The 14,024-nt window shown below is 33.7% G+C and overlaps 1 protein-coding gene across 5 annotated transcripts in view; it reads left to right on the forward strand.

Annotated features, from left to right (window-relative positions):
• Positions 1 to 452: 452 nt before the first annotated feature.
• The window catches only part of LOC128234093 (steroidogenic acute regulatory protein-like), a 50,526-nt gene continuing 36,954 nt past the window's right edge, over positions 453 to 14,024 (forward strand). For 3 of the 5 annotated variants that reach the window (XM_052948084.1, XM_052948082.1, XM_052948086.1), the window contains exons 1-7: positions 453 to 591; positions 4,253 to 4,311; positions 9,186 to 9,336; positions 9,982 to 10,065; positions 10,843 to 10,920; positions 11,684 to 11,737; positions 13,315 to 13,456. In XM_052948084.1, coding sequence (XP_052804044.1) covers positions 577 to 591; positions 4,253 to 4,311; positions 9,186 to 9,336; positions 9,982 to 10,065; positions 10,843 to 10,920; positions 11,684 to 11,737; positions 13,315 to 13,456 — 583 coding nt within the window. In that variant the 5' untranslated portion in view covers positions 453 to 576. Of the gene's footprint in view, positions 592 to 4,252; positions 4,312 to 5,424; positions 5,557 to 9,185; positions 9,337 to 9,981; positions 10,066 to 10,842; positions 10,921 to 11,683; positions 11,738 to 13,314; positions 13,457 to 14,024 lie in introns of those variants that run through there. The other 2 variants (XM_052948083.1, XM_052948085.1) reach the window with 2 other exon arrangements.

Below are 14,024 nucleotides of genomic sequence, written 5' to 3' on the forward strand. Positions count from 1 at the left end.
TTGACGGCTTATATGTTATTATATAGTATTTATAAATAGTATTCGAAAATGAATAAAATAAATATAGTTTTGAATGGTATAGTTTTTAAGTTTGAATTATAGGAGATTCTGACCGAAAGTGTGTCTGCCACTTGTTGTTTTGCATTTTTTTAAATCAATTAATGACTTAAATTGAAATATAAGATGCATTATGTGAGAAGATCCCTGTAAAAAGTTGTCTTAGCTTATTTGATCTTTTTTTCTATCTTCCATCAAGCATTTAATTATATGTTTTAACAAAGCCCTTCTTGAACAAAAAGTAGAAAAATCGACGAAAAGGACGTTTAAATTTTGTATTTTTATCGCTTCCTTCTTGTAAAGGGATATTACTTGTGCATGGGAATTTGTCTTGATATGAAATTATCAAATTAGTAGTATGTAACCAGTATATAGTTTGGGTACCAAATTTGAGAACCATTCCCCACCAAGTGAAACAAGGAACTTAGTGTTTTAGTTCATTATTTTCTTTCCTTAGTTTAATGCAGAGCTAAAACCCAAATAAATAATCAATTAGTAAAATCAACTTCAATTGCAGGCATGTCTGTAAACACGGTAAGAATGAAACGATGATGTTTGAAGTACCCTATTTGTATCACTATAAATTCGATTTATAGGCTACAGTTTTATTAAATATCAAAGCCTGAATATCATTGATTTGAATGTACATGTAAATATTTTTTCAAAAAGAAAATAACAATTCTTTGCATCAAATTTGGCTTAATTCCTCAAATGTTGATTGAGGACCCTGGATGACGTTGAAGAATTAAATGAGCCACTTCATGTGAATAAAGTCTTTAATGCACCAGTCAATTGTAACCACAGCCCCCCCCCCCCCATGTCCGGGGAATAGCGGGGACTTTGACTTTCGGTCCAGCCAACCCCGAAAATAATGTCGTCCTGGGAGAATGAACTGATGGTCAAATCCCTGCCAAATGCCCCCGCACCCCAGGGAGCCCATTCCACGCTACATTTTGCACGAAGATAAAACCACCGTATTCACCCGGCACTGCGGGGCCATCTAAAAAGTAAAAACACGGCCCATTTGCCTGGCTATCCCCGGTATACCCCTGGACCTGGGGGTGCCGTGGTTACAATTGTCTGGTGCATAAAGGACATGTAAATAAATAATGCTTAGGCCATGCCAAATTGTTTCTATGTTTAATGTCTGCTGACTGATAGGTTTTTGGCTTTCCTTGTAAAATAATAACACATGATTATATTTGTGGTGTCATTATTTTACATCTATTTTTTACAGAGGTTCATAATTATGTTGTTTTTTCATGATAGCTAGATAGGTTTCCGTTCTAATGGTTGGTGCTAAACATTAAAACAGTTTGGTATGGCCTTACTGCTGGAACAGGTGTCAGCATTTTACAGGGCCTCAATGTGCTGTTTTGAGCACCAAGTTTGGCTCTTTCCGCTTTCCCCCTCGGCGTACAAACTTCTGTGACACAGTCCTTTTAATACCTTAGTCCTGCTTGGGGCTTAAATACCTCTTGAATATTCAAAGTAGGTTTTCCAGATTGGGATTATTGGTCAGTTATTATTTCTGTATAATCAGCAGACAGCTAAATTTTGTCCCTTCAAAGCAATCATTTACTGAGTACAACAAATGGGATTAACTAGAGCATTTATAATTCAAGTTCATAAATTGCTTTCACCAGATGATGCCTAATTATATAATGTTGAAATGCTTTGTGGAAGTGGGCGTTTTTCTTCTTTGATATTTAATATTATCGTAGCCTCCAATTAAGTTAAGTTGTTTATTTATTCATTTATTTTATGAAACAAAATACAAGTAGAATAATCATTGACTTGTGTTGCATTTCTATTTTTGAAACTTGTTACATTCAGTAAAAGATCCCTTGTTAAACGAGTCAACTATAACCCCATTCCCTCCAAAATGAACAAATCCCTGATTTTTTAGGCAGGGCTTTTATCAATTCAAATGAATACAATTTTAAAGAAGGCCCTGCCATTTAAGCAGGAGCTAGGTCATTTATTAAGCAATAAAAAAATAAGTTAAACTTGCTTTATTATTACTGCCATGGCAATGAATTAATTTACATTGTTATTCAGAGAAAAATGACCCCAAAAAATCATTTTAAGTTTTTTTTCGATATTAGTTATTAATTAAAACTACTTGAGTGTCATAATTTTGTTATTTTATGATACATGTAAATATGTGATCTGAATTTGGCCAGTATTAAAAAAGAACAAAAAGTTAAGAAAATATCTGAACATTACCATTTGTGACCTTTTATACAGATTTAAGATTATTGAAGTTTTGACAAAGATTACACAAATAATATTTTTTGTCCTCAACCCAGTTTTAAATCATTGTTTAGGGTGTTGAGTTATCAAGACAAATGGCAGCTGTATCTCACATGTTATCAGAATATTTTATTAGTATGTCTATATCACGAAGATAAATTCATACTGATCATCTGACGACCTTGTTGTTATCTGGCAAGCATTTATTTTTGTATAATATGTTGATGTTACAAAATTGGGAGTGTATGAATGATTATATATAGAGAGAGCAATCATGGTAATGGTGTTAGAAATAGCTTTTTTAACTTTCTTTTTTTAAAAGTTGTGTTCAAATTTTGTGAATTTATTAACTGTGCCGAAAAGAGGATGTTTTGAGAATTATAAAATGCTGATTTATAGAAAGAAGAAAATATCTGATTGAATATGAAATATGAAGGCAACTTCCACAAGGTAGGAATATACAAAGTATTTGCTTCATAAATGCCATCATGGAAAAAAAAGGAAATTGCAGATTACACCCTTTGGCATTCCCCCTTTGCCATTTGGTATACTTGTAATTAAATGATTTTCAAAATAATTCTTCTTATTTGTTACTCTCAGACTCTAATTCTTCTTACTCGTTACTCCCGTACTCTAATTCTTCTTACTCGTTACTCTCGGACTCTAATTCTTCTTACTCGTTACTCTTGGACTCTAATTCTTCTTACTCGTTACTCTCGGACACTAATTCTTCTTACTCGTTACACTCGGACTCTAATTCTTCTTACTCGTTACTCTCGAACTCTAATTATTTTTACTCGTTACTCTCGGACTCTAATTCTTCTTACTCGTTACTCTCGGACTCTAATTCTTCTTACTCGTTACTCTCGGACTCTAATTCTTCTTACTCGTTACTCTCGGACTCTTATTCTTCTTACTCGTTACTCTCGGACTCTAATTCTTTTTACTCGTTACTCTCGGACTCTAATTCTTCTTACTCGTTACTCTCGGACTCTAATTCTTCTTACTTGTTACTCTCGGACTCTAATTCTTCTTACTCGTTACTCTCGAACTCTAATTCTTCTTACTCGTTACTCTCGGACTCTAATTCTTCTTACTCGTTCAGACTCTAATTCTTCTTACTCGTTACTCTCGGACTCTAATTCTTCTTACTCGTTACTCCCAAACTCTAATTCTTCTTACTCGTTACTCTCGGACTCTAATTCTTCTTACTCGTTACTCTCGGACTCTAATTCTTCTTACTCGTTACTCTCGGACTCTAATTCTTCTTACTCGTTCAGACTCTAATTCTTCTTACTCGTTACTCCCAAACTCTAATTCTTCTTACTCTTATCTGCTCCTGCATTTTAATGTAATATACAATGTTATTATATCATAATGTACAATGTTGTGCAATGTATTGTGTTGCATGATATAACATGATCACGTATCATTCAACATGATGTACAATATTACATAACATATTGTACAGCGTAAAGTAACCGGCAATATATAGCTAGCTACATATGATTATTTAAGTAGTAAAGTTCAGCACGATGTGAAGTTTAATGAGCAATGTTAAGTAATACAGGGCTCCCGTTTAAGGAACTAAAAGGAAAATATATAACTACCTAAAAATGGGCTTAACTTTCAAAAATGATACCTAAGGCTTGGAAGAACAAAAAATCTGTTCATCTTTTTTAGAAAATTCCATTAGTTGATGGTTTGAATGGACTTCAAACTTCCTCATTTCAGTGAAAAACTTGCAATATTTCAAAATGTGTCAAATTCTTCAAGAAAGCTGTCAGAGAAGTAATACCGTACACAATGTATAGTATCACATAATGCAACATGATTTATCATTTATCATAAAGTACAATGTAACATTATACATACAATGTGTCATAATGTATTTATAAACTCAAATGTAACATTAAATTTGATATCATTCTCGTTTCAGCAGCGTGAGGATTACAGACCGAGAGAAGATTCGGTGCTTATCGACAATGATAATCCTAAGTATGTCCTTGACATTAACATATTTTTATTGTCAACTTTTGAGCTCGTCAATTTTCCTTAAAATTTATTATTTATTATATGGTTTCATTATACAAACTTTTTAATTTGTTTCCTGTTTCCCGACCAATTCTAATATTTTTCACCTGACTTACTTTTTATTGCCATCTGACAACATTTTTGTGATCGGTATTTTTTTCTATTTTTAGAAACATAAGGTACTTTCATGCCTTGGAAAGAAGCCTTAACATATTGTTTTGATAGAGATCCGTAGGTAATGTTGATCCAGACCAAATTAATGGCGCTGATTTGAAGTGTGACAATAATATTCAGAAACAACTTAATCTATGAACGAAGTTGGTATTAAACAAATAGTTTTTTGGTCTTAACAGATAGTAGGGCTGCTTTTATGTCAAGTTTGGCTAAATGCATGATTATATATATCATAACATTAGCATTTGTTCTATATGGGAGGTAACTATGGCTGCAACAACTTGCCAATACTTTAAGCAAGCTTTTTTGGACTGATTAAATTTTCATTTTCAAAGATCCAAAAATAAAAGCAAAATGTTATTTTCACTTAATGTTTATTAAGAATAATTGAACATTATAAACTGTTCTAAAACAGTCATAATCACAATAAACACTACATCTTCAATTGGCCATTGTGTAAACAATGTCCATCATCTTGAGGGGAAGTTAATAAGGATTTCTGCATGAAACATTAAAGAACAAATCACTGAACAATGTATTACGGTATATTGTTATGAATTAAATCTCATTGTGATACCATATTGTCAGACAGAATATCGATATGTATGGATATATCATTGCAACCCTAGTGACAACAGAATAAAGCATTTTAGTATCACTGCCTAAATATTTTTATAAAATCCAGCCAATTTTATTGAAGCAGCCTTTGTCCATAAACTTTAATATTTAAGGCGATGATATGAACATGTATATACAAAGTCATTATGAAGTGATGCACGCTAACACATGATTAGAATTTTTCTTCCCCAAAAACATCTTTCATAAGTTTAAACAAAAAATCATGTTCATAGTGTGATGCTTTTTTTTTACTTCCTGATCAATATAGTCATACTCATGTGATTTAAACTATTTAATGTGGTGCTGTGCTGTTATTTTTACTAAAAATGTGCTGTAATTTAGTACCATTTTGTACAAATACGCAACAGAGCAGATATGGAAAAAAAAATATTGGAAAAGAATGAGTGACATAAGAACGTAAGACAACCATCTCATATATTTTCTTTGTGTTTGATCTTTCCTTTGATGTTTGAATTTTTTGTATTTTATGACATTTCATTGATATTGCATAGAATTGCACAAAAAACTGTTTTCATTTTATCTTTTATCTCTTAACTTTCCAATATTTCTCCTTCATCAGAAGGGCCTGAAAAAAAAACGTTTGGTTACATCCTTTTCGAAAATGGGTAGGGTAGGTAGGCTTTTTTATTCTTTTTTAATGGGCTTTATATAAGAATGTCATTTTTATCATTGGAGAATGGTGTTAAAGTAATCTTCTGTATAAAGCATTCAACGTTTTAAACTACATAATTATTGAAAAGCAATACAATTTTTTTTATTGTATTTATTTTTCAAACTGACTTTAAAAACGGTAGGATTGGCAGGTAGGGTCAGGTAACCCGAACCAAATGTATTTTTTTAGGCCTATAATGTAAAAACATGATAAGGTTATTACAATTATCACCATTTTTGGGGTTGATGGGTAATGCTCATTATGTAAACTTGGTTCATTGCATGTATTTTCCAATTGAAATGTTGCGAAATGCAAATTAATGGTCTGCTGCATTTCTAACAAAAAATGTTAGGGGAAATGTTTGTTATCTAGTTTCATAACAGAAGAAATACAACCAACTTTATATTTTGTGCAAGAGTGAAAATTTACATCCGCCATAACAAAGCAACTCTTTATTCTTTTTCAAGCCTATTATTATTTTTTATACAACTTATGATAAAAGTAAACATAAAATACACAGATGTGAATGATTGTTTAGAGGTTATTATGGAAAATATGTTTTCGAGACAATTAATTTAAATTTACCTTCCTCCAAAGTTTTGATCACGTTCAGACAATATGGAGAATGGAATAAATATTTTTAATTTCTTCCTTTTGCAAAGTAGTAATATTTCTCTGCCTTTGATCATTTACTACAAATTAATTGATCACTTGTTGTTAAAGTTTCCTTTTGCTTTTATCAAACCTTTTTTAGCTCCACTGGCCAAAGGCCATGGAGCTTATGTCGTCACAGATTGTCCGTCGTGAGTGCGTGCGTGCGTGCGTGCGTAAACTTTTACTTTAAACGACATCTCCTCTGAAACTGATTAGCGGATTTTGACAAAACTTCACAGGAATGTTCCTTTGGTGGTCCTTTACCAAAATTGCTCAAATGGTTCCGGTCCATTGCACAATATGGCCGCCAGAGCTAAAAATAGCAAAATCTTTAAACGACATCTCCTCTGAAACGGTTTGGCAGATTTTGATGAAACTTGACAGTAATGTTCCTTGGATGGTCCTTTATTAAAATTGCTCAAATGGGTCTGGTCCATTGCACAATATGGCCGCCACAGCTAAAAATAGCAAAATCTTTAAACGACATCTCCTATGAAACAGATAGGCAGATTTTGATGAAACTTGACAGAATTGTTCCTTGGGTGGTCCTTAACCAAAATTGCTCAAATGGTTCCGGTCCGCTGCACAACATGGCTGCCAGGGCAAAAAAATAGAAAAACCTTTAAAGAACATCTTCTCAGAAACCGATGATCAGATTTTGATGAAACTTAACAGAAATGTTCCTTGGATGGTCCTTTATCAAATTTGCTTCAATGGTTTCGGTTCACTGCACAAGATGGCCCCCAGAGGTAAAAATAGAAAAACCTTTAAACGACTTCTCCTCAGAAACCGATGATCGTATTGCAATGAAACTTGACAGAAATGTTACTTGGGTAGTCCTTAACCAAAATAGCCCAAACAGTTCTGGTCTGCTGCACAACATTGGCACCAGAGCTAAGAATAGAAAAAAACGTTAAACTACATCTTCTCAGAAACCGATTATCAGATTTTGATGAAACCTTACATAAATGTTCATCGGGATGCCCTTTAACCAAAATTGCCCAAATGGTTCCGGTCCGCTGCACAACATGGCTGCGAGAGTTAAAAATAGAAAAACCTTTAAGGACTTCTCGTCCGCAGTCTTCACGAAAAACATTTTAACCTACTAGCCAGTTGGACTAGCATAATGGCATATTTTACTAGTCCGAATGACAATCTAGTAGTCCGACTATTTTGCCACATTATAAAACTGTATGCTTGAGGTAAATACCTATTTCAATTGAGCAGCTTGCAGTTTGAGTAAACATTTCTTTATTATGATGCTCATGCAGTGATAGGGAGTGACATCCTTCTGTTGGGAATAGTGCTCCTTGTTTTTCAGAACCTATGGGTACTATGTAAAAACAAAAGGCATCTTGCTTGAATAGACTGTAATAGTATCAACATGGTTAGAAAAGAAATGCCATGCTTTAATAGCTTTGATTACATTTTACTACTGAATTACCTCCCTTTAATAGAAAAAAAATAATGTCTTAATTTTTCACGTATAGCATCTTTAAATAATTTTTAAACAATAATAATTTATGAGTAAACATATAAGCATAAAGTTCTCACAAAAAGATCAATTTAAAAACCTTACATTTATACATAGGAAAGTATATATAGACTGAACATTAATTTTCGTTTAAGTGACATTCTGAAAGTTTATGAAACAGCTATTTTTAGTAACTTAAATGGCCGAAAAGTGTAAGTGAAACACCAAGTCGATTCTATCTCGTCAGTTCTTGTTCAGGTTAGATATTTGCTTCATAATCTATTCAGATTAAATGTTAACCGATGATCAGATTTTGATGAAACTTGACAGAAATGTTCCTTGGGTGGTCATTAACCAAAATTTGTTAATGGTTCCAGTCCACTGCACACCATGGCTGCCAGAGCTAAAAAATAAAAAAAAACTTTATACGACTTGTCGTCGAAACCGATGACCTTTTTTCGATAAAACTTGACAGAAATGTTTGTTTGGTGCTCCTTTACTCAAATTGCCCAAATCATTTCGGTCCACTGCACAACATGGCAGCCAGAGCTATTAAACTAAAGTAAAAAAAAAAATTAAATAACTTCTCCTCAAAAATTGATGATTGTATTTCTATGAAACTTGACGAAAATGTTCGTTAGGTGGTCTTTGCTTGAACCTTTTGGCCAGTGGAGCACAGGCACTGATGTGCCTCTTGTTAAACAGTCATTTCACCCTTGTGGAGTTGTTTCTTTACATTCAGTTTCACTCACATACTGTGGTTTTGCTTTGTCATTATTGCCTGATGTAAAATCTCCCCCCCCCCAAAAAAAAATAATAAATTAATTCAGGGGGCCAGGACACCAGGTGATGGATCAAAATTGCGGGGGATTTTTCCTCCTGCTGGGGGATATGGCATGTATCCATACACCAGTTTAGGGGTTATTTACAAGAACTGGTGTGAATGATTGTTTAGAGGTTATTTTTTTTACACATTTGCAAATGCTTTTTATTCTTTATCTAAACAGGAAGTCAGAACACAACAGGTGGTCTCAATATTTAGCCATCCCTTACTGCACAATGTCTCTGTTTATCAGTCTTTTGTTATGTCTTTTTGATGAAATCTTATTTCAATTTTTCTGTTAATTTAATGGTTAAAAAAAAAACGAAAAATTAAATCTCTTAACCACGGAAAGCGTATAATTAATACTGTACTATGGTTAATTGCTATATTTTGACCTACATGTATGTTTCCTTATTTTACAGTTACAATACAATAGCGTCTAGTGGGAGTTTGTCGGTGTCACGAGAATGGGACCCAGAAAGCGGGGTCATGTCGCCCGCAAGACGAACATTCTGCCTGCTCACGACCTTTGACCTTATTCTAACCTTTATATTATGGGTCATTTATACTCAGGTAACATGATTATAGTATGTTAGAACTTGTCCATGAAAATGTAAGAAGTATTTTATGATTAAAAGACTTAAATGATTGAGACATGTTTACTACATTGGCTTATCATTATGACTTTGTGTAAATATAAATTGTTTTACAGATAAAGACCATGGTTTTTAATTACCAATTTAGGCTGCTGTTTTTTAATCCATGTTTTACAAACCTGCGACTTGAAAATCACCGATTATTTTCATATTGGCCTTGGGTCCCTATTTTTATTCTTAAAATTAAAATGACACGTTACAGACGATAGAATAGTCGTTAATCTCTGCCATAATGTCTCCTACTCACCAATTAAATTCAAACATAGTCAGAACTAATTTTTGTGGATTTTTTCTAACCTTCCAGATGATAAAATGTCCAAGAGGCTTTGTTTTGAAATTGATATAACTAATGTCAGGAGAGGCTGAAATGTGTTATAGAAAGCTTAATGTCAGGAGCTAAGATAATTTAACCAAAATGGAACAAATGGATCTTTCCCTTTAATGTGAAAATGATGAATACCGGTAGTCTATTATTTCTATTTTCTTAGGAGTTTCAGACAGTCCTCGAGCTCAGAACTTTATATATTTTTTCTGAATACATTTGTGTAACCTTTTATTCCAGCTTATTGGGGTCACTCCAATATGGAAGGCATTTGATGACCAAGTGGGGAACTACACATTCACCAAGTCACTGTTTGATACAGTGGTAAGTGTTCTCATTTCCAGTGGTAGACATCAACTGCTTTTGCACAGTAGTCCGTCACCTGAACTCTGAATCTGACGCACTCGCAAGTTCCAAAATATGAGTCTGGCCTAAAGTGTCAAACCATGGTTTATATTTTAAAAAGTTATGTGCACTTTGATGTGATTGAGTGATTTAGGTAATGCTCAGAGAAATGTGACAAGTGTTGACATTTTTAGGGGTCTGATGAGTGTAACACGGATGTAACTCAGTGCTCCAGCTAGGCCTTAATAGCAGGGTGGGGGCACCCACTGCTGTTCTCCTGCACCCTGCTGCCTTTTTACTTCACCCTGCAGTGCCCGTTTGCTTGACTGAGTCAATTTTCAGAAATAAACTCATAAAAAGAATAAATATACATAATTTTGACACTTAAGTGAAGATAACAGCTAATTAAGTACTCGTAACAAATTACAGTAGTTACAACACATACACAGTATGAATTTAACATTGACCCTTAAAAGTGCCCCACTAGGGCTCACTCTATGCGCATCAAAAGTGTCATTTCTGATCTAGCAGCCTGCCCTTTTCAAAACCTGGCTGGAGCAATGTAACTCTATATAAATGTAAAAGATGTTACATGATGGCATTAAGCCCTCGATTTCGTTGTGGTGCTCATGCTTTGTATAAGTATTAAACTAATCAAGCTAAAATAGCAATGTTCTATTCTTGATGTTAAATAGTAGATGCTGTGCTATTATATATACCGTTTGGTTAAAATTGAATGACATGATATATTTTCAGATGATCGCTACGTCACGTTTTACCTTCATCATCTTAGCCTACGCATTGTTCAGAATTCGTCATTGGTGGGTCATTGCTGTAAGTAGACGTTCAAGTTATATCACTTCTTTTTGAATTTGCAAAATTGGTTCCTTACACACTTATTTTGTTCAAAGTGTGCGATAAAATCTGCATGTAAACTTGGCAGCACATAACGTTTGTTCTGCAGAATAAATATATTTCCATCGAACGCCATTGTAGATAAACATGCCATCATTTTAAGTGCATTGGAAGTGACATCTCATCTGTTTTTATCTATAAATAAATTTGTTATTTTGTTATTGAAAGGGTGAATATTCATTGTAGCTTATTACAAATTTATTTGTTTGGATCGGTTATCCAAATTGAGATTTTCTTGAAAAAGTCTGAGAGTGGTGAATTACTTGTTGTATTTTATGTTCTAGCAAATTGTTAATGACAAAATGTTTTTATATAAGCATTCTAGATTAACCTTCAATTACAAGATAATTCACTACTTCTAATTAACAATCATTTATCTTTTTGTTCACATTTTATTATTATGCTTCGATCTTGCTAAAATTGACCTGTTTGCTCGTAAACTGTTTGTATGCTATAGGCATGATTGCCTGAATGCATTGTTGTTGTTCAATACTTTATGTTTTATTAATTCTACCATCTATGTAAACATTAAAACAAACATTTTTTTACGAGCCTGCGGGATTGTGCTAATTTTGATCAGTGCTCAGTATTTAAAGCTAAGAGTACATAGTATATGTATCAATCATTAAGTCTAAAAACCTAATTTGCAATCTTATTTAATTGCTGAGCTTTTTCTTTTCAGATATCGACCTCCATGACCTGTGTGTATCTTCTAGTTAAATGCTTTTTATTTGAAGTAAGTCTTTTAGCTAAAATTTTGAAGAAAAGTCTGTAGATATCAGTGTGTGTATACTATGTGATAAATTACGTCATGTATGCTATGTCAGATGGCAACATTTTGCTTTGAATGGTCACTTAAAACAAAGACAACTTTACTATTCCTTCACAATTTTAAATAAAACATAGGGCAGTCTACGCCACTTACGGAGCACTGTCAAAACATTATTTTGTAAACAGGTTTGTCAAAGTGTTTGAGCAAACTAATCACTAATCACCTTATCAATCTCCGGTAATAAAACGAAGGCGGGGCTCTTTAAGCGGCATAGACTACTTGGTATGGAAATATGTTGTACGGTCACATGCTGAAAATGAGAGTCTAGGATTGGACACACAAATAAGGTATAAAAAAAATTACATCTTAATTTTTGAGGTCGAACTGACACAAATTGAAAATAACTTTTGGTGAATAGGGCATGGAAATCATGGATTTGGGAGCTCTCTTATCGACTATTGTATCCAATGATCACTTTTTCAAGCTGGTCTGAAACCAATAAATAAAATCAATACTTTAAATTTCAAAAAAACACTTTCATTTCAGTAAATTTTCTCCCACCTCAGATTGTAAGTATCTTTTATGTGTTTCCTGTACGGATAGAAAAATCTGACCTAAGGGCACGCACGTAGGCCGGTCACAAGGCTTGCCGAGTTACCGGCAACGCAGCGTGCCCGAGGATCAGATTTTTCTATCCGTACCGGAAACACATGATTGATATTTTTTCTTGCATATCTAAAATTATCAATTTGTGGAAAAAATGGCGTAGAAATAATGCTTCACTCTCCTTTTAACTATTTAAAGACCGATTTGACAATTAACATTATCTAAATCATTGCGCGCATATCCGTGACAACCATGAATTATCACATATCCAAATGCATTTATTTTCACTACGCACAAAAGAGTTCCAGTAAAAAAATACATTTTTACTTTAATTTGTTTAAATGATGTGGGAGAAAAAGCATCTACCTGAGCCGCTCATGTAAGATAGGTTCATCCCAAACCACGCGCAGGGTGTTTTGCGGAAACTCTGTAAACCTCGTTTCCACAAAACATCCTACGATCTGGTCGGGATGAACCTATCTTACACTCTTGGCCATGGAAGGTAGTTATTATCTTTAGGCGATCTTGGACTGAAAGTCCTTATGCTAAGATAACAGGGTCTGTATTACAGAAGCATCTTGAGAATTTTTTAACATATTTTAACTTACGTGTAAAATTTGAAATCGTTATGTTTTTTCAAAGAACTAATTCTTTAAAATGGAGTTTTGTTTTTAAAGCTCAATTGATCATACTTTAATTGCAGAATATACACTAAGCATAACATGGTCTACCTGTGAAATAAAGGAAACTTTGAATTTATGGAAAAGGTACAAATCTGTAATATGGCTTCTGGTCAGACACTCTTTCATCGGATGGCCACACTGTGTAAAGGGCAAACATGGAATTTAGTATAAGAGATTACACACTAATCAAAATAAATACAAGTCATGTATATATGTAACTGGTTCTGTTACTGTTTCGACTTCTTTTTTCAGTTTAATGACAAGTTGTTAGGTGGTAGGAACCCGCTCAGCTATGTGTTGTTGATCGTGTGTTTCGTGCTGGCCTGGGTGGAAACTTGGATGCTGGACTTCAAAGTTATACCGGAGGAAACACAGATTGTCAAAGCTTCCAGAGGTAGTGTAGATGCATGGATTGTTCACCTCTTTCATAGGGTCGAAATATTGTACCCATTGTGAAATGATTGTGAGAAAAGTTATTACAACATTATATTTATCACTTTCGTTGGCCTGATTTTACGCAAGATAATGGTCTTGTTTTGTGGGGGAAACCCAGGCTTGGAATCAAACTCAGGTCCCCTAGGTGAGAAGCTAGTGCGCTAACTGGACAACCCATGACTAAGTAATCTAGCATATATTTTTTGGTTTGACCATTCTGTTTGGGGAGAATGTACCATATTTGACATTAAAATGCTGCGAAATGCTGAAATTATTGCAAAACATCTTAAATTTTCCCAATTTAGAATAGAAGTATTTTCCGCAATTCCTTGTTAAACCCCCTAAGATTGCTTTAATGAAAACAACAAACTGACACAAAGTATGTAACATTTTTAAAAAAACCTCTATGTAGAAGAACTGAAGAACTTCTTGGTATTTTAAAGTTGAATGAAATTCAAACAATTGGTAAAAATACTCGTATTTTAGACAAAGGGAAATAACTCAATAAGTTTCTTTTCCTCTGTAAT

The sequence above is a fragment of the Mya arenaria genome, chromosome 5 (genome assembly GCF_026914265.1).
Source record: "Mya arenaria isolate MELC-2E11 chromosome 5, ASM2691426v1".
Taxonomy (NCBI): domain Eukaryota; kingdom Metazoa; phylum Mollusca; class Bivalvia; order Myida; family Myidae; genus Mya; species Mya arenaria.